The sequence below is a fragment of the Ranitomeya variabilis genome, chromosome 2, assembly GCF_051348905.1.
Source record: "Ranitomeya variabilis isolate aRanVar5 chromosome 2, aRanVar5.hap1, whole genome shotgun sequence".
Lineage (NCBI taxonomy): Eukaryota > Metazoa > Chordata > Amphibia > Anura > Dendrobatidae > Ranitomeya > Ranitomeya variabilis.
Window position 1 is genome coordinate 709889281 of NC_135233.1, and position 27610 is coordinate 709916890.

Consider the following 27610-nt stretch of genomic DNA (forward strand, 5'->3'; position numbering starts at 1 on the left):
GAAGAGAAAAGTGCCTGCTTACCATCCTCATCTGCTTTAAGCTGGGTAAGAACATTTGCCAGCCTATTATTTAAGGCTGCCTTTCTTAAAGAAACAGTGTTGACATGTTGTTTTGTCTGTGTCAAACCTGAAAAATATAGAATAACAATACATTTAATAATTATAGAAGATAAAGGGGCTTTCTAGGTGTCCTCATAAAACTGATCATTTAAGTATTTGTATATACGATATGAATAATAATATGAATGTGTCTATTTGCTGTAAAGAGATGAAGCTCTGGTAGTTCTCACCGATCCTAGAGTGAGGATTTCTATTAATGTTAAAGCAAGACCGGTAGCTACCACCAGTGTGACATCTCTGGACAGGTGAGGGATTTCAGATGTAGGTAATAGAGTTGAAGCTAGAAGTTTACGTACACTATATAAAAAGACACATATTCATGTTTTTCTCAATATATGACATGGTTTGTAGGTCGCTGTCATGATCCAGGACGGGCTTGTTCCTTTTCCATCCTGGTCAGTTCAGGGTTAATTTAACTCGTCTCTCTCTGGTTCAGGGGCGGCTATTTAGTGATGGTACTTCCTGGGTTAGGCGTCAGTGATACTTCCCGTTCATTCGGCTTGAGCAGCTGACCCAGGTTACTCTGCTATGTTCGTTGATCGTTACTGTGTATGACCCAGTTTGTTCCATGACCTGTGCTTCTGTGTTCTGTTTTGGTACCGTTCAGTCTGCTCTGGTTTCCTGACCCCTCGACTCGCCCCTGACTACGCTCGCGTCTTGTCCTCTGGATCCCACGCTCCTATCTGGCGTCTTTCCCTCTGGCTCATCTCTGACAGCGTCCCGTTCTCTCTCTCTGTACCGCTGCCTACACCGGCTTCCGTCCTCCCGGTTGCTTGCTAGCTCTGCCTCCATCGTCTCTCCTGACACCGCGCTCCCTGCTAGGCCTCGGGTCCCACTCACACTTCATTTTGCGGCATCTGCTCGACCTTCCTGCTGATTTGCCTCCTCTGTCTGTCCTGCAGTGCCCCCTAGGCAAAAATCCCTGTGACACCAGCTGCGTGTCATCACATTATCACCGACTTTAAACTAATTTTGAGGCACTTTTTTTCCCCCTTCCTTCGTGGATCCGCTCCGTGCTCTGTCGGATCAGGTGACTAACCTGACCAAAATGATGCAGAATCTGTCAGTGGAACAGAGGGCCTTGGTGGCATCCCACCAACAAGTGCAAAGAGAGTTGGCTGATACTGTTAAATCTGTCCAGAATGCTTCCTCTAGGTCTGGCAGTGGTGTGTCAGATGTTTCCTTGCCCTCCCCTGAGCCCTCTGTTAAACTCCCGGATACCTTTTCTGGGGAAAAGGGTAAATTCCAGGTGTTTAGGGAGGGTTGCAAATTACTGTTTTCCCTTCTTCCACGGTCCTCGGGTGATGAGAGTCAAAGGGTGGGGATAGTCATATCTCTTTTGCGGGAGGGTCTGCAGGCTTGGACGTTCTCCCTATCCCCCACTGCCCCTGAGAGAATGTCTGTTGATTGATTCTTTGAGTTTGGGGGGTTGATTTATGATGAACCTGATCGTGTGAGGTTGGCTGAGGCTGATTATGAGTCTCTCCCAGGGAAAGTTCTCTGCCGAGTGGTACTGTTCTAAGTATAAGCGGTGGGCCCCAGAGGTATCTTGGAATGACTCGGCACTCAGAGGTTTATTCCAAAAGGGGCTGTTTGAGCATTTAAAGGACACTTTGGCTCTGTATCTGCCACCTGACTCTCTGGAGGAGGCTATGATACAGGCCGTCCGCATGGATCGCAGACTGCCAGAGAGGGGCATGGTGCAACGTGAGGCTCCCTTGTTTCCGATTAAACCCGAACCCTCACCGTCTGTCAAGCCCATGGAAGTGGGGGCTATCTCCGGGAAGGAAAGAGAGAGATGACGTCGAATGGAGAACAAGCTCAGCTTCTATTGTGATGCCCTGGGACATTGTAGAAAGGACTGTCCATCCTGTCCAGCAGTTTCCAAGGTGTTGGGAAACACCTAGGTCTGGGTAGCTGTCGAGGAGGTTACCCAGACCCTCAGGTACATATTTCCTCAGTTTCTAAATTATTGCTAAAACTGGAACTTGGTGTGGACAACTGTTTTTTTCCTTCTTCGGCTTTTGTGGATTGTGGGTCTTCAGTGAACTTGATTGATTCAAAGTTGGTGACCCATTGTGAGATAGGGACAGTCAGGTTAGGGACTTCCATGAACGTTGTGGCTATAGACTCTATACCTCTCACCAAGGATGGGATCAGCTCCATTTCTGAAAAATTCGTCCTCAAGGTGGGCCCTGTACATTTGGAGCATATAGCCTGTTTTGTTTTGGACAGTCTTCCTGCTGGTCTAATTATGGGGTTCCCTTGGTTGCAATGTCATAACCCAGTCATTGACTGGGAATCCTGGGAGATTGTTTAATGGGGTCCGAATTGTGTAAATAAATGTCTGATTTCTGCATCTGTGTCATCTGTCGGTCTGGAGGGTTTTCTGGAGTACCTGAAGGACTTCGAAAACGTGTTCTCTGAAAGTGAAGCTGAGGTTTTGCCACCGCATTGCCATTTTGATTGTGCCATTGACCTGATTCCAGGTGCTAAATTGCCTAAGGCCCATTTGTTCAACCTTTCAGGTCCTGAGCGGGCCACCATTAAAGAGTATATATCCGAGAGACTCCGTAAGGGACACATCTGCCATTCTGTTTCTCTTGTGTAAACAGAAACACATGGGCTACTTGCACAGTGAACAAGTCTGTAGGAACATGTTCACACATCACCAAAAAACTTGAAGACACAAAAGAGCACAGTAAGACCAAAAACACTCTGTTGCAAAAAAATCACAGTAATAAGCAAGTGCTAGTAAAAAGATGGAAAAAACAGGGTATTTGGTTGATACGTTTTTTGCAAAAAAGCTGTTCCATTCAGCGTGTCCACATTGACATTTCCTCTCTGAACCCTGCTTATACAGGTAATATACAGATGATCAGGTTTTTAAATACATCAGATAGGGATTACATACATTAGTTAGGACTGCTCTATATGGGTATATCTTGATGTTTGGTGGAGCAGCTTAGTATACATTTTTTGCAAAAAAACATATCAACCAAATACCCTGTTTTTTCCATCTTTTTACTAGCACTTGCTTATTACTGTGATTTTTTCTGCAAGAGTGTTTTTGGTCTTACTGTGCTCTTTTGTGTATTCTATTTCTCCTGTAGCAGCAGGATTCTTTTTTGTTAAAAAAAAAAAAGACGGTGGTCTCCACCCATGCCTCGACTCGTGAACTTAATAAGATCACTGTAAGAAATACATACCCTCTTCCACTCATTCCCGATTTGTGTAATCAATTGTCTGAGGCCAAATGGTTTTCTAAGTTGGACTTGCGGGGGCATATAACCTGTTCCAGGTAAGGGAGGGGGATAAATGGAAGTCTGCGTTCCTCACCACCGAGGGGCTGTTTGAAAACTTGGTGATGCCTTTCGGTTTGACAAATGCTCCAGTGTGCTTTCAAAATCTCATCAATTATGTGTTCTCTGATTTTATTGGGCAGTTTGCAGCTATATATTTAGACTAGATGTTTCCAGCCAGCTAACGCTCGGCGCGCTGATTGCTATCTAATTAACGCTGCTGGTGATTAAACTAAAGTAAATAATGACAACATTCAATAGCGCTTACGCAGGTGGTAAATTAACTTAAAATGAGGTTAATAACAATAGTGTGGTGATGTGTTGGGGCGGGATTATGCGTGGTGATGTGGTGGGGGGGGCGGGATTATGTATGGTAATGTAGTGGGGGGCGGGATTATGTGTGGTAATGGGGTGGGGGGCGGGATTATGTGTGGTGATGTGTTGGGGGCGGGATTATGGGTGGTGATGTGGTGGGGGTGGGATTATGTGTGGTCATGTGGTGGGGGGCGGGATTATGTGTAGTAATGTAGTGGGGGGCGGGATTATGTGTGGTGATGTGGGGGGGCGGGATTATGTGTGGTGATGTTGGGGGGCGGAATTATGTGTGGTAATGTGGTGGGGGGCGGGGTTATGTGTGGTGATGGGGTGGGGGGCGGGGTTATGTGTGGTGATGGGGTGGGGGGCGGGGTTATGTGTGGTGATGAGGTGGGGGGCGGGGTTATGTGTGGTGATGGGGTGGGGGGCGGGGTTATGTGTGGTGATGGGGTGGGGGGCGGGGTTATGTGTGGTGATGGGGTGGGGGTGGGATTATGTGTGGTGGTGGGGTGGGGTGCGGGATTATGTGTGGTGATGGGGTGGGGTGCGGGATTATGTGTGGTGATGTGTTGGGGGGCAGGATTATGTGTGGTGATGTGTTGGTGGCGCGGGATTATTTGTGGTGATGTGGTGGGGGGGCAGGATTATATGTGGTGGGGGGCGGGATTATGTGTGGTGATGTGTTGGGGGCGCGGAATTATGAGTGGTGATGTGTTGGGGGCGCGGGATTATGTGTGGTGATGTGGTGGGCAGGTGGGATTATCTGTGGTAATGCGGTGGGGGGCAGGATTATGTGTGGTAATGTGGTGGGGGGCCTGGATTATGTGTGGTGATGTGGTGGGGGGCAGGATTATCTGTGGTAATGTGGTGGGGGGCAGGATTATGTGTGGTAATGGGGTGGGGCGGGGATTATGTGTGGTGATGTGTTGGGGGCAGGATTATGTGTGGTAATGTGGTGGGGGGTGGGATTATCTGTGGTAATTTGGCGGGGGGCAGGATTATATGTAGTAATGTGGTGGGGGGCGGGATTATCTGTAGTAATGTGGTGGGGGGCGGGATTATGTGTGGTAATGTGGTGGGAGGGCGGAATCGTGTGGTAATATGGTGAGGGGGCAGGATTATCTGTGGTAATGTGGTGGGGGGCGGGATTATGTGTGGTAATGTTGTGGGGGCGGGATTATGTGTGGTAATGTGTTGGGGGGCGGGATTATGTGTGGTAATGTGGTGGGGGCGGGATTATCTAGTAATGTGGTGGGGGCGGGATTATGTGGTAATGTGGTGGGGGCGGGATTAAGTGTGGTAATGTGGTGGTGGGGTGGGATTATGTGTGGTAATGTGATGGGGGCGGGATTATGTGTGGTAATGTGGTGGGGGGCCGGATTATCTGTGGTGATGTGGTGGAGGGGCGGGATTATGTGTGGTAATGTGGTGGGGGTGGGATTATCTGTAGCAATGTGGTGGGGGGGCGGGATTATGTGTGGTAATGTGGTGGGGGGGCGGGATTATGTGTGGTAATGTGGTGGGGGAGCGGGATTATGTGTGGTAATGTGGTGGGGGGTTAGGATTATGTGTGGTAATGTGGGGGGCGGGATTTTCTGTGGTAATGTGGGGGCGCGATTATGTGTAGTAATGTGGTGGGGTGGCGGGAATATGTGTGGTAATGGGGTGGGGGTCGGGATTATGTGTGGTGATGTGTTGCGAGGCGGCATTGTGTGGTGATGTGTTGGGGTGCGGGATTATGTGTTGTGATGTGTTGAAGGGGCGGGATTATATGTGGTGGGGGGCGGGATTATGTGTGGTGATGTGGGGGGCGGGATTTGTGGGGGCGGAATTGTGTGTGGTGATGTGGTGCGGATTGTGTGTGGTAATGTGGTGGGGGGCGGGATTAAGTGTGGTAATGTGGTGGGGGGGTGGGATTATGTGTGGTAATATGGTGGGGGGCGGGATTATGTGTGGTAATGTGGGGGGCGGGATTATCTGTGGTAATGTGGTGGGGGGCGGGATTATCTGTGGTAATGTGGTGGAGGTGGGATTATGTGTGGTAATGTGGTTGGAGGCGGGATTATCTGTAGTAATGTGGTGGGGGGGCGGGATTATGTGTGGTAATGTGTTGGGGGGCGGGATTATGTGTGGTAATGTGGAGGGGGCGGGATTATCTGTAGTAATGTGGTGGGGGGGCGGGATTATGTGTGGTAATGTGGTGGGGGGCGGGATTAAGTGTGGTAATGTGGTGGGGGGATTATGTGTGGTAATGTGATGGGGGCGGGATTATGTGTGGTAATGTGGTGGGGGGCGGGATTATCTGTGGTAATGTGGTGGGGGGCAGGATTATGTGTGGTAATGTGGTGGGGGCGGGATTATCTGTGGTAATGTGGGGGGTGCGATTATGTGTAGTAATGTGGTGGGGTGGCGGGATTATCTGTGGTGATGTGGTGGGGGGCGGGAATATGTGTGGTAGTGGGGTGGGGGGGATTATGTGTGGTGATGTGTTGCGGGGCGGCATTGTGTGGTGATGTGTTGGGGGCGGGATTATTTGTGGTGATGTGGTGGGGGGCGGGATTATGTGTGGTGATGTGGTGGGGGGTGGGATTTGTGGGGGGTGGAATTGTGTGTGGTGATGTGGTGCGGATTGTGTGTGGTAATGTGGTGAGGGGTTTGGATTATGTGTGGTAATTATACACACCAAAAGAAAATGCTAAACGGCACTAATAATTATAATATCAACTTTATTAAGGAACAGGTAAAACCAAATACATAAAAAATGAGACACCACAGAGAACAGACACAGCTGGCAGGGATGGCTGGAAACTAAGTGGCTAGCATAGAACAACCACCTCCCAATATGATATTAAGGCAGATAGTAATAGCATTCAACCAGTACCAGAGTATAGCTACCGATATGGTGACTGACAAAAAAGTGCAAAAGTGCGAATCATACAATAGTAACAATTAATAAATATTCACAAATGTGATGTAGTACCAAGTGGTATACTATATACTATAAAAGTATGTAAAAGGCATCAGTCAACATATCGGAAAGCATAACATACATCCATTAGTAAATACCAGGAGGAACATATTTACCTAGTAGGTGCCACCAGCCAGGGACCCGACCACACCCGACGCGCGTTTCGCTCCAGGACGAAGCTTTCCTTAGCGAAACGTGCGTCGGGTGTGGTCGGGTCCCTGGCTGGTGGCACCTACTAGGTAAATACAGGTCCTTCTCAAAAAATTAGCATATAGTGTTAAATTTCATTATTTACCATAATGTAATGATTACAATTAAACTTTCATATATTATAGATTCATTATCCACCAACTGAAATTTGTCAGGTCTTTTATTGTTTTAATACTGATGATTTTGGCATACAACTCCTGATAACCCAAAAAACCTGTCTCAATAAATTAGCATATTTCACCCGTCCAATCAAATAAAAGTGTTTTTTAATAACAAACAAAAAAACCATCAAATAATAATGTTCAGTTATGCACTCAATACTTGGTCGGGAATCCTTTGGCAGAAATGACTGCTTCAATGCGGCGTGGCATGGAGGCAATCAGCCTGTGACACTGCTGAGATGTTATGGAGGCCCAGGATGCTTCAATAGCGGCCTTAAGCTCATCCAGAGTGTTGGGTCTTGCGTCTCTCAACTTTCTCTTCACAATATCCCACAGATTCTCTATGGGGTTCAGGTCAGGAGAGTTGGCAGGCCAATTGAGCACAGTAATACCATGGTCAGTAAACCATTTACCAGTGGTTTTGGCAAAGCATTTCAGCCGATGGAAGCATGAAGTGCTCCAAAATCTCCTGATAGCTAGCTGCTATCGTGCCCTTGATGAAACACAGTGGACCAACACCAGCAGCTGACATGGCACCCCACACCATCACTGACTGTGGGTACTTGACACTGGACTTCAGGCATTTTGGCATTTTCTTCTCCCCAGTCTTCCTCCAGACTCTGGCACCTTGATTTCCGAATGACATGCAAAATTTGCTTTCATCAGAAAAAAGTACTTGGGACCACTTAGCAACAGTCCAGTGCTGCTTCTCTGTAGCCCAGGTCAGGCGCTTCTGCCGCTGTTTATGGTTCAAAAGTGGCTTTACCTGGGGAATGCGGCACCTGTAGCCCATTTCCTGCACACGCCTGTGCACGGTGGCTCTGGATGTTTCCACACCAGACTCAGTCCACTGCTTCCTCAGGTTCCCCAAGGTCTGGAATCGGTCCTTCTCCACAATCTTCCTCAGGGTCCGGTCACCTCTTCTCGTTGTACAGCGTTTTCTGCCACATTGTTTCCTTCCAACAGACTTACCATTGAGGTGCCTTGATACAGCACTCTGGGAACAGCCTATTTGTTGAGAAATTTCTTTCTGGGTCTTACCCTCTTGCTTGAGGGTGTCAATGATGGCCTTCTTGACATCTGTCAGGTCGCTAGTCTTACCCATGATGGGGGTTTTGAGTAATGAACCAGGCAGGGAGTTTTTAAAAGCCTCAGGTATCTTTTGCATGTGTTTAGAGTTAATTAGTTGATTCAGAAGATTAGGGTAATAGGTCGTTTAGAGAACCTTTTCTTGATATGCTAATTTATTGAGACAGGTTTTTTGGGTTATCAGGAGTTGTATGCCAAAATCATCAGTATTAAAACAATAAAAGACCTGACAAATTTCAGTTGGTGGATAATGAATCTATAATATATGAAAGTTTAATTGTAATCATTACATTATGGTAAATAATGAAATTTAACACTATATGCTAATTTTTTGAGAAGGACCTGTATGTTCCTCCTGGTATTTACTAATGGATGTATGTTATGCTTTCCGATATGTTGACTGATGCCTTTTACATACTTTTATAGTATATAGTATACCACTTGGTACTACATCACATTTGTGAATATTTATTAATTGTTACTATTGTATGATTCGCACTTTTGCACTTTTTGGTCAGTCACCATATCGGTAGCTATACTCTGGTACTGGTTGAATGCTATTACTATCTGCCTTAATATCATATTGGGAGGTGGTTGTTCTATGTTAGCCACTTAGTTTCCAGCCATCCCTGCCAGCTGTGTCTGTTCTCTGTGGTGTCTCATTTTTTATGTATTTGGTTTTACCTGTTCCTTAATAAAGTTGATATTATAATTATTAGTGCCGTTTAGCATTTTCTTTTGGTGTGTATAATTACTACTGCTTGGCTTAATTAATTTTGCTACTTATAGGTGTTTATTATTATTATTATGTGTGGTAATGTGGTGGGGGGCGGGATTATGTGTGGTAATGTGGGGGGGCGGTATTATCTGTGGTAATGTGGTGGGGGGCAGGATTATCTGTGGTAATGTGGTGGGGGTGGGATTATGTGTGGTAATGTGGTGGGGGGCGGGATTATCTGTAGTAATGTGGTGGGGGGCGGGATTATGTGTGGTAATGTGGTGGGAGGCGGGATTATGTGTGATAATGTGGTGGGGGCGGGATTATGTGTGGTAATGTGTTGGGGGGTGGGATTATCTGTGGTAATGCGGTGGGGGGCGGGATTATGTGTAGTGGTGGGGTGGCGGGATTATGTGTGGTGATGTGGTGGGGGTGGGAATATGTGTGGTAATGGGGTGGGGGGGATTATGTGTGGTGATGTGTTGGGGCGGCACTGTGTGGTGATGTGTTGGGGGGTGGGATTATGTGCTGTGATGTGTTGAAGGGGCGGGATTATGTGTGGTGATGTGGTGGGGGGCAGGATTTGTGGGGGGCGGGATTGTGTGTGGTGATGTGGTGCGGATTGTGTGGTAATGTGGTGGGGGCGGGATTGTGTGTGGTAATGGGGTGGGGGGCAGGATTATGTGTGGTGATATGGTGGGGATTAGGGGCGGGATTAGCAAGTAATCACGATGCCTCATATATATAGATGATATACTGATCTATTTGTTTGATAAGCAGGCTCATATTGGTCATCTTCGCGCAGTTATCCAGAGACTCCTGGAGAACCAGCTCTTCGCCAAATTAGAGAAATGTTCGTTTTTCGTTCTGGAACTGTCTTTCTTGGGGTTCATTGTGTCTGGTGAGGGGTTTCGTATGGATCCCAAGAATGTTCAAGCTATTGTGGATTGGGTTCAGCCCCGTGATCTGAAAGGACTTCAACGCTTCTTGGGATTCGCTAATTATTATCGGAGGTTTACTAGGGGGTTCTCGCATGTGGTCAAGTCAATCACTGATTTGACACAGAAGGAAGCTGATGTCAAGAATTGGTCAGCCTCAGCTGTGGTAGCATTTTTGTCTTTGAAGAAATGTTTTATGACTGCCGCGGTTCTGGTTCAACCAGATCCGTCTGAACCTTTTAATGTTGAGGTGAAAGCATCAGAGGTGGAGGTGGGGGTGGTGTTGTCCCAGGGGCCCGCCACATTGACCAATCTTGGGTCCTGTGCCTTCTTCTCCAAGAAGTTCTCCCCGGCATTGAGGAACTATGATGTGGGCAATTGGGAACTTCTGGCTGTTAAGTTGGCTTTTGAAGAATGGAGGCATTTTTTGGAGGGGAAAGTTCATTCTATTACCGTGGTGACCAATCACAAGAACCTGGCTTACACTGAGTCTGCCAAAAGATTGAACCTGAGGCAGGCCAGTTGGTCGCTTTTTCCCCGGTTCCAGTTCTCGATCACTTTTTGTCTGGGGTCCAAGAATGTTAAGGCCGATGCCTTGTCCCGGAGTCTAGATCCGGTATTTACCCCGAGCCTTCATCTTCCATTCTTCAACCAGGGGTGGTGGTGGCTGGTGTGTCATCTGAGTTGGAACGAGAGATTCGGGAAGCTCGGTCCCCTCTGGCTAAACTGGTTGATAAACTATTTGTTCCGATTCAGTTTCATCTCAGGGTTCTCTGGGTGTTCCATGATTCAGCTCTGAGTGGACATCCTGGAATCTCGGCTGCTTGTGGGGCCATCGTGAGGTTTTTTAGGTGGTCCTCGTTTACTTCTGATGTGGGTAGGTTTGTGTCTGCTTGTGAGGTTTGTGCCCATGCTAAGAGCTCCTACAGCTGCAGAATTGGTGCCTTTGCCAATTCCTGATAGACCATGGACTCATCTGTCCATGGATTTTATCACCAATCTTTCTCCTTCCAAGGGCAATTCTGTCATATGGGTGGTAGTGGGCAGGTTTAGCAAACAAGCACATTTCGTACCTTTGGTGGCTTTGCCCTCTGCGGAAACCTTGTCCAGGTTGTTTGTGCAGCATGTGGTTCGATTGCATGGGGTACTCTTGAGTGTGGTGTCTGATTGGGGAATGCAGTTGGTGTCCAGGTTTTGGAAGGCATTTTGCAAGAGGTTGGGTGTTGCTTTATCCTTTTTGTCCACATACTATCCAGAGCCAAAGGTCAGACTGAGCGGACCAACCACCCTTTGGACATAGATGGAGCAAATTCTGCGTTGTTTATTCATGGCTAGGCAGGATGATTGGTGTGATGCCTTGCCGTTAGCTGAATTTGCGTTCAACAACCGAGTTAATCACTCTTCGGGCATGTCTACGTTGTTCTGCAATTATGGGTTCTATCCAAATTTCGGGGAGTTCTCCCGCTTGAACTTCGGGTGCCCTGGGGCTGATGGGGCAGTTCAGCAGTTGGGGGAGTTCTGGCGGGAGGTCCAGAGAAATATTAGGGAGGCTCAGAGGAAATATACATTTTTTGCTGACAGAAAAAGGGCTGTGGGACCTTTGTTCCTGGTTGGAGACAAGGTTTGACTGTTTACTAAAAACATAAAACTTAAGGTTCCTTCTGTGAAACTGGGGCCTAAGTTTATTGGCCCTTATGAAATCAAGTGGTGTTTCGGTTGCGTCTTCCGTCGTCTTTTAGGATCCCCAATGTATTCCATAAGGCCTTTTTGAAACCATTGGGGACTGTTGAGGGAGGGTCGTTAGGAACAAGCTTTAACTTACTAGCTGATGTCTTGAGATGTTGCTTCAGTATTGCCACCTAATCTTCTTTTCTCATGATGCCATCTATTTTGTGAAGTGCACCAGTCTCTCATGCAGCAAAACAACCCCACAACCAAGCCCACAACAAGATGCTGCCACCCCCCATGTTTCACAGTTGGGATGGTGTTCTTAGGCTTCCAAGCTTCTTCCTTTTTCCTCCAAACGTAATGATGGCCATTATGCCCAAAAAGTTCAATTTTAGTTTCATCAGACCACAGGACGTGTCTCCAAAAATTAATGTATTTGTTCCGGTGTTCATTTGCAAACATTAATCTGGCTTTTTTATGTTTCTTTTGGAGTAATGTCTTCTTCCAGCCCATGTTGATACATTACTCGTTTCACTCTGGATACTGACACAATCTTACCAGCTTCCACTATCATCTTCACAAGGTCTTTTGCTTTTGTCCTTGGGTTGATATGCACATGTCGGACCAAAGCACATTCATCTCTGGGACACAGAACCCGTCTCCTTCCTGAGCGGAATGATGTCTGGACATTCCCATCTTGATTGTACTTGCATATAATTATTTGTACAGATGAATGAGGCACCTGCAGGTATCTTGAAATTATACCCAAGAATGAGCCAGACTTGTGCAAGTCCACAATTCTCTTCCTGATATCTTGGCTGATTTCTTGAGACTTTCCCATGATGCTACACAAAGAAGCAGTGTATTTCAGGCGTGCATTAAAATACATCCACAGGTGTGTCTCTAATTAACTCCGATGTTGCCAAAAAAACTATCATAAGCTTCCAAACACATGACATCATCATATGGGCAGTCCAGAATTGTTTAACCCCTTCCCGCCGCGGCCCTTTTTCATTTTTGTGTTTTAATTTTTCGCTCCCCTCCTTCCCAGAGCCATAACTTTTTTATTTTTCTGTCAATATGGTCATGTGAGGGCTTATTTTTTTGCGGAACGAGTTGTACTTTTGAATGACACCATTGGTTTTACCATGTCTTGTACTAGAAAACGGGAAAAAAATTGCAAGTGCGGTGAAATTGCAAAAAAGTGCAATCCCACACTTGTTTTTTGATTGGCTTTTTTGCTAGCTTAACTAAATGCTAAAACTGACCTGCCATTATGATTCTCCAGGTCATTACGAGTTCATAGACACCTAACATGTCTAGGTTATTTTTTATCTAAGTGGTGAAAAAAAATTCAAAACTTTGTTAAAAAAAAATGCGCCATTTTCCGATACACGTAGCGTCTGTATTTTTCGTCATCTGGGGTTGGTTGAGGGCTTATTTTTTGCGTGCCGAGCTGATGTTTTTAATGATACCACTTTTGTGCAGATACGTTCTTTTGATCGCCCGTTATTGCATTTTAATGCAATGTCGCAGCGACCAAAAAAAACATAATTCTGGCGTTTCGAATTTTTTTCTCGCTACGCCGTTTAGCGATCAGGTTAATGCTTTTTTAATTGATAGATTGGGCGATTCTGAACGCGGCGATACCATATATATGTAGGTTTGATTTTTTTTTATTGTTTTGTTTTGGATGGGCGAAAGGGGGGTGATTTAAACTTTTATTTATTTATTTTTTTTTCATATTTTTAAAAACATTTTTTTATTACTTTTGCCATGCTTCAATAGCCTCCATGGGAGGCTAGAAGCTGGCACCACTCAATCGACTCAGCTACATAGCAGCGATCATCAGATCTCTGCTATGTAGCTGAAATGAAGGCTTGCTATGAGCGGGGGGCGCTCACAGCAGGCCGGCATCAGTAACCATAGAGGTCTCAATGACCTCTATGGTTACCATCCTGATGCAACGCCGACCCCTATCATGTGACGGGGGTCAGCGATGTGCTCATTTCTGGCCGCGCGGCCGGAAGCGGTAGGTAAATGCCGCTGTTAGCGTTTGACAGCGGCATTTAACAGGTAAATAGCGGCGGGTGAATCGCGATTTCACCCGCCGCTATTGCGCGCACATGTTAGCTATACAAAACAGCTGACATGTCGCGACTTTGATGTGGGCTCAGCGCCGGACCCCACATCAAAGCAGGGGACCCGACATGCGCTGTACTAATACGGCGCATGTCGGGAAGGGGTTAAAGGCATAGTAATCTTAGTATATGTAAACTTTTGACTTTGCAGTAAGTAATAAAAATGCCTTAAAACATTTTTCTCTCCCTCATTATTCTGGCATTTGGCAAATATTATTAATTATGGTAATCGCAATTGACCTAAAACAGGAAAGGTTTATTCTGATTTCATGTCAGATATTGAGAAAACATGCATATGCGTCTTTTTATGCAGTGTATGTAAACTTCTACTTTCAACTGTACATATTTCTTTAGTTCTTAACATACTCCCTACTACTACTCCCCCATAGTCTGTACTCCCTACAGATAGCTATAAATAATACTCAACGCAGGTTACATGTTTTAATGTTTTAATTAGTAAATAGAATAAGAAAAGTAAAAAAGAGAATTCTATTATGTACCAATTTTTATCTCAGTAGATATACAGTTGTGTATTAACATGTTAATAATCCATTTACCTAAATCGGAGGGGTCCCGCAAGTCCTTAGCTTCCGTCAAGAGTCGGTCATTTTCCTCCTTTTGATAATCAATCTGGTTATTGATAACATCTACAGCCTAGAAGAAATATGACATTTGGTATTATGAAGAATATAGGTTAAATATACTACAGAGAAATAAACTATCCTATTGTCGCCGCGTGTGGTTCATATAGCGGTTTTTTAATGCTTAAGAAAAGAATAGCAGGTGAATTAATTAAAGTTGCCTATTGAGAAAGATGAATAAACGTGCCACCAATAACTGCAGGAAGCCACATTCTCACAGTCCCGTAATGTTTAGGAGCAGGTGTTCATAGCAGCATCCAGTAGGTAATACTGCTGCTACTTACATCAATTACTCTTTCAGCAGTGCTCCGTGCCAAGACAGATGTCTCGTTGGCATCCTCAACCAGCGTTAGCATTTTCTCATAGACGTTGGAGGCATCGATTGCTTTCTGGACCAGTCCATTTGTATCTACACTTTTTAAATCACTGCAATTATGGAAATGTAGAGTGTAAAGATTAGAACCAGCAGATCTACAAGATATCACACACATTCTGACTGTCTTTCTGTCAATGTTTCATATATAACAATAATAATCTTTATTTTTATATAGCGCTAACATATTCCGCAGAGCTTTACAGTTTGCACACATTATCATTACTGTCCCCGTTGGGGCTCACAATCTAAATTCCCTATCACTATGTCTTTGGAATGTGGGAGGAAACCAGAGTACACGGAGGAAACCCAGGCAAACACGGGGAGAACATACCTTCTCCTTGCAGATGTTGTCCTTGGTGGGGTTTGAACCCAGGACTCCAGCGCTGCAAGGCTGCAATGCTAACTACTGCGTCACCATGCTGCCCATATATGTGGTTCTCTCCGTAGCGCAGTTCAAATATTTACTGCTATTTCATACAAGATCAAATTTTGGGAAAAAAAAAAGCACTCTCCAGGGGAAAAGTCCCAAATAATGAAGCATGCCAGAACATATGGAGACCCTAACCTACGCCAGTACTGGAGAGACTGTATACTCTTCTGCTTCCCTTCCGCCCAGGAGCTGTGGAATGATCAGACCATGTCTCTGTACGGTCAGACACGGCCATTACACAGTGCACAGCAGGGGAACATTTATAAGATTATCTCAGCACAGGAACATTTTATTTAACCCCTTCATGACCCAGCCTATTTTGGCCTTAATGACCTTGCCGTTTTTTGTAATTCTGACCAGTGTCCCTTTATGAGGTAATAACTCCGGAACGCTTCAACGGATCCTAGCGATTCTGAGATTGTTTTTTCGTGACATATTGGGCTTCATGTTAGTGGTAAATTTAGGTCGATAATTTCTGAGTTTATTTGTGAAAAAACGGAAATTTGGCAAAAATTTTGAAAATTTCGCAATTTTCACATTTTGAATTTTTATTCTGTTAAATCAGAGAGTTATGTGACACAAAATAGTTAATAAATAACATTTCCCACATGTCTACTTTACATCAGCACAATTTTGGAAACACATTTTTTTTTTTTTTGCTAGGAAGTTATAAGGGTTAAAATTTGACCAGTGATTTCTCATTTTTACAACAAAATTTACAAAACCATTTTTTTTAGGGACCACCTCACATTTGAAGTCAGTTTGAGGGTTCTATATGGCTGAAAATACCCAAAAGTGACACCATTCTAAAAACTGCACCCCTCAAGGTGCTCAAAACCACATTCAAGAAGTTTATTAACACTTCAGGTGTTTCACAGCAGCAGAAGCAACATGGAAGTAAAAAATGAACATTTAACTTTTTAGTCACAAAAATGATCTTTTAGCAACAATTTTTTTATTTTCCCAAGGGTAAAAGGAGAAACTGGACCATGGACGTTGTTGTCCAATTTGTCCTGAGTACGCTGATACCTCATATGTGGGGGTAAACCACTGTTTGGGCGCACGGCAGGGCTCGGAAGGGAAGGAGCGCCATTTGACTTTTTCAATGAAAAATTGGCTCCAATCTTTAGCGGACACCATGTCGCGTTTGGAGAGCCCCCGTGTGCCTAAACATTGGAGCTCCCCCACAAGTGACCCCATTTTGGAAACTAGACCCCCAAAGGAACTTATCTAGAAGCATAGTGAACACTTTAAACCCCCAGGTGCTTCACAAATTGTTCCGTAAAAATGAAAAAGTACTTTTTTTTCACAAAAAAATTATTTTAGCCTCAATTTTTTCATTTTCACATGGGCAACAGGATAAAATGGATCCTAAAATTTGTTGGACAATTTCTCCTGAGTACACCAATACCTCACATGTGGGGGTAAACCACTGTTTGGGCACATGGTAAGGCTCGGAAGGGAAGGAGCGCCATTTGACTTTTTGAATGAAAAATTATCTCCATCGTTAGCGGACACCATGTCGCGTTTGGAAAGCCCCTGTGTGCCTAAACATTGGAGCTCCTCCACAAGTGACCCCATTTTGGAAACTAGACCCCCCAAGGAACTTATCTAGAGGCATAGTGAGCACTTTAAACCCCCAGGTACTTCACAAATTGATCCGCAAAAATGAAAAAGTACTTTTTTTTCACACAAAATTTCTTTTAGCCTCAATTCTTTCATTTTCACATGGGCAACAGGATAAAATGGATCCTAAAATTTGTTGGGCAATTTTTCCTGAGTACGCCGATACCTCATATGTGGGGGTAAACCACTGTTTGGGTGCACGGCAAGGCTCGGAAGGGGAGGCTTGCCATTTGACTTTTTGAATGGAAAATTAGCTCCAATCGTTAGCGGACACCATGTCGCGTTTGGAGAGCCCCTGTGTGCCTAAACATTGGAGCTCCCCTACAAGTGACCCCATTTTGGAAACTAGACCCCCCAAGGAACTTATCTAGATGCATAGTGAGCACTTATAACCCCCAGGTGCTTCACAGAAGTTTATAACGCAGAGCCGTGAAAATAAAAAATAATTTTTCTTTCCTCAAAAATGATTTTTAGCCCAGAATTTTTTATTTTCCCAAGGGTAATAGGAGAAATTGGACCCCAAATGTTGTTGTCCAGTTTGTCCTGAGTACGATGATACCCCATATGTGGGGGTAAACCACTGTTTGGGCGCACGGCAGGGCTCGGAAGGGAAGGCACGCCATTTGGCTTTTTGAATGGAAAATTAGCTCCAATCATTAGCGGACACCATGTCGCGTTTGGAGAGCCCCTGTGTGCCTAAACATTGGAGCTCCCGCACAAGTGACCCCATTTTGGAAACTAGACCTCCCAAGGAACTAATCTAGATGTGTGGTGAGCACTTTAAACCCCCAAGTGCTTCACAGAAGTTTATAACGCAGAGCCATGAAAATAAAAAATAATTTTTCTTTTCTCAAAAATGATTTTTTAGCCCAGAATTTTTTATTTTCCCAAGGGTAACAGGAGAAATCGGACCCCAAAAGTTGTTGTCCAGTTTCTCCTGAGTATGCTGATACCCCATATGTGGGGGTAAACCACTGTTTTGGCACACGTCGGGGTTCGGAAGGGAAGTAGTGACGTTTTGAAATGCAGACTTTGATGGAATGCTCTGCGGGCGTCAGGTTGCGTTTGCAGAGCCCCTGATGTGCCTAAACAGTAGGAACTCCCCACAAGTGACTCCACTTTGGAAACTAGACCCCCAAGGGAACTTATCTAGATGTGTGGTGAGCACTTTGAACCCCCCAAGTGCTTCACAGAAGTTTATAACGCAGAGCCGTGAAAATAATAAATGTGTTTCCTTTCCTCAAAAATATTTTTTAGCCCAGAATTTTTTATTTTCGCAAGAGTAACAGGAGAAATTGGACCCCAAAAGTTGTTGTCCAGTTTCTCCTGAGTACGCTGATACCCCATATGTGGGGGTAAACCACTGTTTGGGCATATGCCGGGGCTCGGAATGGAAGTAGTGACGTTTTGGAATGCAGACTTTGATGGAATGGTCTGCGGGCATCATGTTACGTTTGCAGATCCCCTGATATGCCTAAACAGTAGAAACTCCCCACAATTGACCCCATTTTGGAAACTAGACCCCCCAAGGAAGTTATCTAGATGTGTGGTGAGCACGTTCAACCCCCAAGTGCTTCACAGAAGTTTACAACGCAGAGCCGTGAAAATAAAAAATCATTTTTCTTTCCTCAAAAAAGATGTTTTAGCAAGCAATTTTTTATTTTCACAAGAGTAACAGGAGAAATTGGACCCCAATATTTGTTGCCCAGTTTGTTGTGAGTACGCTGATACCCCATATGTGGGGGTAGACCACTGTTTGGGCATATGCCGGGGCTCGGAAGGGAAGTAGTGGCATTTGAAATGCAGACTTTGATGGAATGGTCTGCCGGCGTCACATTGCATTTGCAGAGCCCCTGATGTGCCTAATCAGTAGAAACACCCCACAAGTGACCCCATTTTGGAAACTAGACCCCCCAAGGAACACTTATCTAGATGTGTGATGAGCACTTTCAACCCCCAAGTGCTTCACAGAAGTTTATAACGCAGAGCCGTGAAAATAAAAAATAATTGTTCTTTCCTCAAAAATTATGTTTTAGCAAGTAATTTTTTATTTTTGCAAGGGTAACAGGAGAAATTGGACCCCAACAGTTGTTGCCCAGTTTGTTCTGAGTACGCTGGTACCCCAAATGTGGGGGTAAACCACTGTTTGGGCGCACGTTGGGGCTTGGAAGGGAGGGAGCACCATTTGACTTTTTGAACGCAAGATTGGCTGGAATCAATGGTGGCGCCATGTTGCGTTTGGAGACCCCTGATGTGCCTAAACAGTGGAAACCCCTCAATTCTAACTTCAACACTAACCCCAACACACCCCTAATCCTAATCCCAACTGTAGCCATAACCCTAATCACAACCCTAACCCCAACACACCCCTAACCACAACCCTAACCGCAACACACCCGTAACCCTAATTCCAACCCTAACCCTAATCCCAACCCTAATCACAACTGTTACCCCAACACACCCCTAACCCTATCCGTAACCCTAACCACAAGCCTAATCTTAACCCTATTTCCAACCCTAGCCCTATTTCCAACCCTAACTCTAATTCCAACCCTAACCCTAAGGCTATGTGCCCACGTTGCGGATTCGTGTGAGATTTTTCCGCACGATTTTTGAAAAATCTGCAGGTAAAAGGCACTGCGTTTTACCTGCAGACTTACAGCAGATTTCCAGTGTTTTTTTGTGCGGATTTCACCTGCGGATTCCTATTGAGGAACAGGTGTAAAACGCTGCGGAATCCGCACAAAGAATTGACATGCTGCGGAAAATACAACGCAGCGTTTCTGCACGGAATTTTCCGCACCATGGGCACAGTGGATTTGGTTTTCCATAGGTGTACATGGTACTGTAAACCTGATGGAAAACTGCTACGAATTCGCAGCGGCCAATCCGTTGCGGATCCGCGGCCAATCCGCTGCGGATCCGCAGCCAATCCGCGGCCAATCCGCTGCGGATCCGCTGCCAATCCGCTGCGGATCCGCGGCCAATCCGCTGCGGATCCGCGGCCAATCTGCTGCGGATCCGCGGCAATCCGCTGCGGATCTGCAGCCAAATCCGCACTGTGTGCACATGCCATAACCCTAACCCTAACCCTACCCGTAACCCTAACCCTAACCCTACCCCTAGTTCTAACCCTAACCCTAGTGGAAAACGGAAAAAAAAAAAAAATATTTTCTTTATTTTATTATTGTCCCTACCTATGGGGGTGATAAAGGGGGGGGTTTATTTATTATTTTTTTTATTTTGATCGCTGTGATAGAACCTACCACAGCGATGAAAATGTACTTGTAAGGAATCTGCCGCCTGGCAGATTCGGCGGGCGCACTGAGCATGCGCCCGCCATTTTGGAAGATGGCGGCGCCCAGCGAGGAGACGTACGGACACCGGGAGGATCGGTAAGTATGAAGGGGTGGTGGGGGGGTGAATCGGAGCACAGGGGGGGAAATCGGACCACAGGGGGGGTGAATCCAAACAAGGAGGGAGCGGACAGGAGGACGGGGGAGCCGGCAGGCGGACGGAGGGGACCGGACCCCATAACGGAGGACTGGGGGGGCGATCGGTGGGTGTGGGGGGGGTCACTTCAGTATTTCCAGCCATGGCCGATGATATTGCAGCATCGGCCATGGCTGGATTGTAATATTTCACCAGTTTTTTAGGTGAAATATTACAAATCGCTCTGATTGGCAGTTTCACTTTCAACAGCCAATCAGAGCGATCGTAGCCACGGGGGGGTGAAGCCACCCCCCCTGGGCTGAAGCACCACTCCCCCTGTCTCTGCAGATCGGGTGAGATTGGAGTTAACCCTTTCACCCGATCTGCAGGGACGCGATCATTCCATGACGCATACGCTGCGTCATAGGTCGGATTGGCACAGACTTTCATGACGCAGCGTATGCGTCAAAGGTCGGGAAGGGGTTAAACACATCCAATTGTGGAACTGATTTTTATTCCAAGATATATTGATTAAAATGTACATTGTTCATGGGATAACCCCTTTAAATGACTGCTCTTTCTATGACCAAGAGTCCAGTGAGTGGTCCCATTTAGTTCACTTTAAAAAGAAGCTTTCTTTTAGAAGGAACATTGGGATGATCAGCGGGAATCCTGATTAGAGAACTTCCAAAATAGATAACCCCATTTACATTATAATACATTTTACCATAAGATACTTTTGGCAGATGACATTTGGGGATTACTTAGATCAATTTTTTAAAATATTTAAAACAGAAAAAGGGTGCATAAACAGCACCAATAAACAAGACAAATGATGAGATGATTCAAGCCCTGAGGAATGTGATTTGACAGTCTCAACCACAATGAAGGCAATGGAGGCAGCATATCAATCACAATTTCAATATTTCAGCTTTTACTTAGTCTTTCTGAAGCATAATAGCTTTTATCCCATGGAAATCTAATAAATAAGGATACATAGACCCCTCCATATTGAAACTGGCAGCCAATCTAAATATTTATTTTACTCATTTATATAGCACCATTAATTCCACAGCACTTTACAGACATTATCATCACTACCATCACTATCACTATCACCATCACTATCATCATGGTCACTACTCCCTGCTAATTCTCTTGGATTTCTCCGCAGCATTCGATACTGTGGATCATCAGCTCCTCCTCACTATTCTCCGCTACATCGGCCTCAAGGACAGCATTCTCTCCTAGTTCTCCTCCTATCTCTCTGACTGCTCCTTCACTGTATCTTTTGCTGGTTCCTCCTCCTCCTCTCACCTTACAGTTGGGGTTCCTCAAGGAGCAGTCCTAGGCCATCTCTATGCTGAGGACACCCAATTTTACACTTCTTCTCCTGATATCAGGCCTGCCTTTTTAGAAACCACCAGTCATTGTCTTATCGCTGTCTCTAACATCATGTCCTCCCTCTATCTGAAACTGAACCTGTCAAAAACTGAACTCCTCGTGTTCTCTCCCTCTACCAACCTACCTTTGCCTGACATTGCCATCTCCATGTGTGGTTCCACCGTTACTCCCAAGCAACATGCCCACTGCCTTGGGGGTCATACTCGATTCCGAGCTTTCATTCACCCCCCACATCCGATCACTGGCCCGCTCTTCTTATCTGCATCTCAAAAACATTTCTAGAATTCGCCCTTTTCTTACTTTCGACTCTGCAAAAACTCTCACTGTTTCACTCATTCATTCTCATCTGGACTATTGTAACTCTCTGTTAATCCTCCTACCAAACTCTCCCCCGCTCCAATCTGTCCTGAATGCTGCTGCCAGGATTATATTCCTCGCCAACCATTACACCGATGCCTCTAACCTGTGCCAGTCATTACACTGGTTACCCATCCATTCCAGAATCCAGTACAAAACTATTACCCTCATCCATAAACCACTCCATGGCTCAGCACCACCCTACATCTCCTCCCTGGTCTCAGTCTACCACCCTACCCGTGCCCTCCGCTCCGCTAATGACCTCAGGTTAGCATCCTCAATAATCAGAACCTCCCACTCCCGTCTCCAAGACTTTTCACGTGCTTCATCAATTCTGTGGAATGCATTACCCAGGTTAATACGATTAATCCCGAATCCCCACAGTTTTAAGCGTGCCCTAAAAACACAATTGTTCAGACTGGCATACCGCCTCAACGCATTAACCTAACTATCCCTGTGTGGCCCATTCAAAAAAATTAAACCATAATCAGGTTCCTCGCATCATGTTCTCATACACTTTATGCAGTTAATAGCCCTCTGTGTCTGTACTGTTACATACTTAGGCAGTTAACTGGTTCATGCAGCGTTACATGAACACCTGATCCTTACGCTATGGCTGGTCCGAACAACGAAAGCAATTGTTACCATCCACCTCTCGTGTCTCCCCTTTTCCTCATAGATTGTAAGCTTGCGAGCAGCAGGGCCCTCATTCCTCTTGGTATCTATTTTGAACTGATTTTTGTTATGCTGTAATGTCTATTGTCTGTACAAATCCCCTTTATAATTTGTAAAGCGCTGCGGAATATGTTGGCGCTATATAAATAAAATTTATTATTATATATTATTATCACTGTCCCCGATGGGGCTCACAATCTAAATTCCCTATCAGTATGTCTTTGGAATGTGGGAGTAAATCGGAGTACCCGGAGGAAATCCACGCAAACACAGGGAGAACATACAATATCCTTGCAGATGTTGTCCTTGGTGGGATTTGAACCCAGGACAACAGCGCTGCAAGGCTGCAGTGCTAACCAATGCCACCATGCTGCCCCATCAGAATCTTCTGATGATATTGGCTCATCATGATAGAGACTACTAATAGTAATGTGCAGTTGGGTGAAAAATCAATGACCCTAAAAAGAAACAATAGTGACTTAGGATCTAAATTTATCAAGTAGTATCGTATCACCACCAACGCGCTTTTACTTCACTGGCTTTCTCAGGTGAATGTACGAAGTCCAGCATAAGTTAGTCTTTGTGCTGCATAGCTGTTATGCTTCAGAGACACTATGACAATTTGCATATTTAATCTCCCAGAGGAGCATGCAAGGTGTTAAAGTCTTATACTGGTGTGTCAGACCTGGCATGTCACGCTCCATAATGAGAAACCTTACCCCTTAGATCCCAGTCTTAGTCTCTCACCCAGAGATTCTGATTTGTCTTTTATCCAAAGTCATATTTCAAGGCTGGTTAAAGGGTTGATAATAAAAATTAGGAATGCTATTTTCAATAGGTAGCACTAGAGTTCAAGTCCTCTTCCTCTCTGAAGATACAGTTTGGATATGTAAAAGCTAAAACACTGCACTGGTGATTAAATAATGATTCATTTGATATGCTCTTTCACTATCTGGATGTAAAAATATATGTGGTGGGCAATACTGATGACACTTCTAGTTGTTGGTGAGGCACAGCTGGAGAGACAATTTCAATATGTTACTATATGCAACTCCTCTTATTCCTATTTTTAAAGGTAACTTTTCAGAATAAGCTGCCCTGTGTGTACATAAGGGATAACACTATTTCTGACCACTCTATAACTAGTACACTGTATTTTCACTAGCTTTCCCTTCTGCAGGCTCTTTGTCCTAAATTGCAATTAGTTCTGAATTGGTTGAAGCTAAAGGTACCTTCACACTAAACGATATCGCTAGCGATCCGTGACGTTGCAGCGTCCTGGATAGTGATATCGTTGTGTTTGACACGCAGCAGCGATCTGGATCCTGCTGTGATATCGCTGGTCATTGCTGAAAGTTCAGAACTTTATTTGGTCGTCAGATCGGTGTGTATCGTTGTGTTTGACACCAAAAGCAACGATGCCAGCGATGTTTTACAATGGTAACCAGGGTAAATATCGGGTTACTAAGCGCAGGGCTGGGCTTAGTAACCCGATGTTTACCCTGGTTACCAGTGTAAAATGTAAAAAAAACAAACAGTACATACTCACCTTCACGTCCCCCGCCGTCCGCTTCCCTGCACTGACTGAGTGCCGGCCCTAACAGCAGAGCGGTGACGTCACCGCTGCGCTCTGCTTTTACTTTACGGCCGGCACTCAGTCAGTGCGGGAAGCGGACGCCGGGGGACATGAAGGTGAGTATGTACTGTTTGTTTTTTTTACATTTTACACTGGTAACCAGGGTAAACATCGGGTTACTAAGCGCGGCCCTGCGCTTAGCAACCCGATGTTTACCCTGGTTACCCGGGGACCTCGGCATCATTGGTCGCTGGAGAGCTGTCTGTGTGACAGCTCTCCAGCGACCAAACAGCGACGCTGCAGCGATCGGCATCGTTGTCTGTATCGTTGCAGCGTCGCTTAGTGTGAAGGTACCTTAACTGCTATGATGTCTCCCAAAAACAACACACATGAATGGATTCCTGCTCTTCATTCCTTTTTTAGTACACAGAAGAAGCAACAGCAGCTTGGATAAAATTATTTGGCAGTACTGAGCTGTGTGAATGTGAATCCAACTTTGGAATGAAGCAAAATATTTGTTAGAAAGCTCAGGGCCCTTCTTCCTGTTTCCTCACTGTGATTTTCACTCCTCACTCTCCTTTCTTTTGAGTGTAATAGTTTTTGTCATATGACAGGTCAGGGAACTGGCAGTCAGTCTTATCTCTTGTCTGTGCAAGAGAGATTTCAGATATTTTTTCAGAGGCGATGGGAGGAGAAGTGGAGGAGAATGTGGGAAGTGGAGAAGTGACTCAAAAGAGGACAAGTAAGCAGATTTCTTTTATAAGACATATTGCAAAATGTTCTTATATTTGCCTGTGGTATTGTTTTTGCAAAGTTTGCTTAAAGTACAATTCCATTTAATGCTCCATTGGGTTACATTGTTTTTAATATAAATAAGGGTATATTTAAAACTGACAAGAAAATTAAAGTTCCAATATGAACTGCTTAATTCAAAAGCATGAATTTATTCAATACTTAAATGGGTTTTTATCAAAGTACCAGGTTTAGCATATTCCTAGGATTTTGCTAAGTAAACTACAGACAGTGTCACGTTGCCGCTGTTGTACTGATTAAAATGATACCTGGGTGGAGGAATCCATCTTTTGGTTCTTGTGTAATCAGTGTTAGAAATTTTCAGTTAATGAGGGATTATAGCAGAGTCTTATCTTCTTGCTCTAAACCAGAGAAACCAAGGAAAGACCTGCCCACAGGCTGCCCCAAAGCACAAATATGTTCCTCATCATAGAGACAGACTTCTAACACTGATTACACAAGAACCACAATACGGATTTCTTCACCCCAGGTATCATTTTAATCAGTATAACAGCAGCAACATGACAATGTCTGTAGTTTACTTAGCAAAATCCTGCTGAAAGATTCGCTTTACAGCAAATTGCTAAAAACATCAAATCCAAAAATCAGGTGGACATCCAGCACCTAGAGGTAAATAGCATTTTTTGAGGTGACAGGTTCCCTTTTAGATTACTCACGTGGATAGGTCTTCTGCTAATCTTTGAAGTTGTAATGTATGGTTTACAGCTCTCTGTACTAGTTCTTCAGCATTGCCAGTCAAGTTATCAATTCTTTGTTGAAGACTATTATGAGCTCCATCTATTTCAGCATGCTGACCAGATGTATTCTACGAAAAATTATAATGAAGTGAGAATAAACATTATGTATAATTTATAAACTCAAGATGAGAATAAAATTAGGATTTTGTAAATCTGACATATGTTGCATGTCGAACTTTTTTCTCTGAAAAGTTCAAGTGCAAAACAGAACAGTGCAGGGTAGATATAAATTGCATGGAAAGGTTGGATCTCATCACCAAAGCTCTACAATTTTACTCATGGCATTAAACAGAGTTATCTTCATTTGCATTTCTGGAAGCTCGTAAAGCTTTCTACTTATAGCATTCCCACATTAGGATGGCAGTTTTCTTTCTGCTTATATATTGTATTTACATTTTGAGTCAGTGAAATTACTATACCTTGATCAATTCAGTTATATCTGCAACGATCTCATAAGTGTCATTCAATGTCTTCCCGGCCTCAGATATTGTGTTTCTGGCTGATGTGGCAGCTTCATTCACGTTAACTATCTGGGACTAATGAAAAGGACTTATTATAATACAGACTTCTGCACAGTTTTTCTTTTCAGCATAAGTAAAAATTGTAAAGATTGACATTAAGTAATTCTCAGTGTCCAGATTCTAAATGTAAAGTACTAGCAAGGCAATCATCATCATGTAAATGTGCATCAGGTACTGAAATAATGACACAATAATTTAGCAAAGAGAGTCTGTTTATTTTTAAAAGGGAATCTGTCAGTAGGATCAACCCTCCTAAGCCGTTTATATAGGCATGCAGATCAATAAAATGATTCCTTGATATCTGTGATCTGATGTCTTATTCCAGAGAAATCCATGTTTTTATTAATATGTTAACGATCTGTTAAGATCTATGAGCGAGATATAAATCTCTAAATTCTTATTTTCAATGAAAGGGGCGTAACTAGTGTGAGCCATGTAGGGACTGACACTTTTCTCTCCTGATCTACATGTCTCACACTGGTAACACTACAATACAGATATGTGCATGAGCCCGAAAGCTCTGTACACACTGACATTTTGTCTTCTATTTCTCCAAAGGTTCCATGACATATATTAACATATAGTATACTGCATGATAGACTAATTTTGTGATGGTTCCTGATGATAAGGCTATTTTTTTAAAATTAATTTACAGACTGCTGTTCCACACACCCTATGTAGTGTGTTTTCTGTTATACAAATGGAAACAACAGTTGTCCAAATCAGTGTCCTGCCATCAGCCACTGACGAATGCTTAGTTGGATGTACACAAAATTTCCATTGAAGTGTATGGGGATATATGCAAACAATTGAGACTATGGTTGGACCACCTCCAATGCTCCAATGTTTTTAGATGTTATGTACCAATAGCCTCAAACCTATGGCTCTCAAGCTGTGATGAAACTACAACTTCAGCATGTCTTGATTTCCCCAGGCTCCACAGCAAGAGAACGTGAAGATAGAGACCACACTGCTTTATTCACTGCACCACTCAAGTATTCAGACTGAAAGTCAACATTGTTCTGATTTTATCAACTATATTTTAAACACAGCTTATTTTTTTTACCACGTAATCAGTTTTTGTTTCCCTAAAGGAAATAGAAGATATCTTACATCATGCATATGTAGTCTGGCACGGTTTGCCTCGTTTTTCTCTGTTGTGTTCGTTACGTGCTTGTGAGCTTCCTTTAAGGCCTCTTGAAGGTCAGTGAGCTTTTTATTGTGTTCAGCGATCGGCTCCAGCACAATAGGAAATAGAGATAGAGTACTGTTGTGTGTCTGCAGCCAGTCCTCCTGGACCTCCGTTAATACTGTAACATTAAGAGATTGTCATTCACTCTCAATCAATGAAACATACATGAGACGTACATGTAAGAAAAAGCAAACCAAGGA

The 27610-nt window shown here is 44.3% G+C and overlaps 1 protein-coding gene across 1 annotated transcript in view; it reads right to left on the reverse strand.

The window, feature by feature from the left end:
* Window positions 1-27610, reverse strand: part of LAMA4 (laminin subunit alpha 4) — a 214530-nt gene that overhangs the window by 67172 nt on the left and 119748 nt on the right. Inside the window, exons 13-18 of the mRNA XM_077289489.1 lie at window positions 27332-27528; window positions 26117-26233; window positions 25617-25765; window positions 14556-14697; window positions 14188-14284; window positions 23-127 (exon numbers count right to left, since the gene is read on the reverse strand). Coding sequence (XP_077145604.1) covers window positions 23-127; window positions 14188-14284; window positions 14556-14697; window positions 25617-25765; window positions 26117-26233; window positions 27332-27528 — 807 coding nt within the window. The remainder of the gene's footprint in view (window positions 1-22; window positions 128-14187; window positions 14285-14555; window positions 14698-25616; window positions 25766-26116; window positions 26234-27331; window positions 27529-27610) is intronic.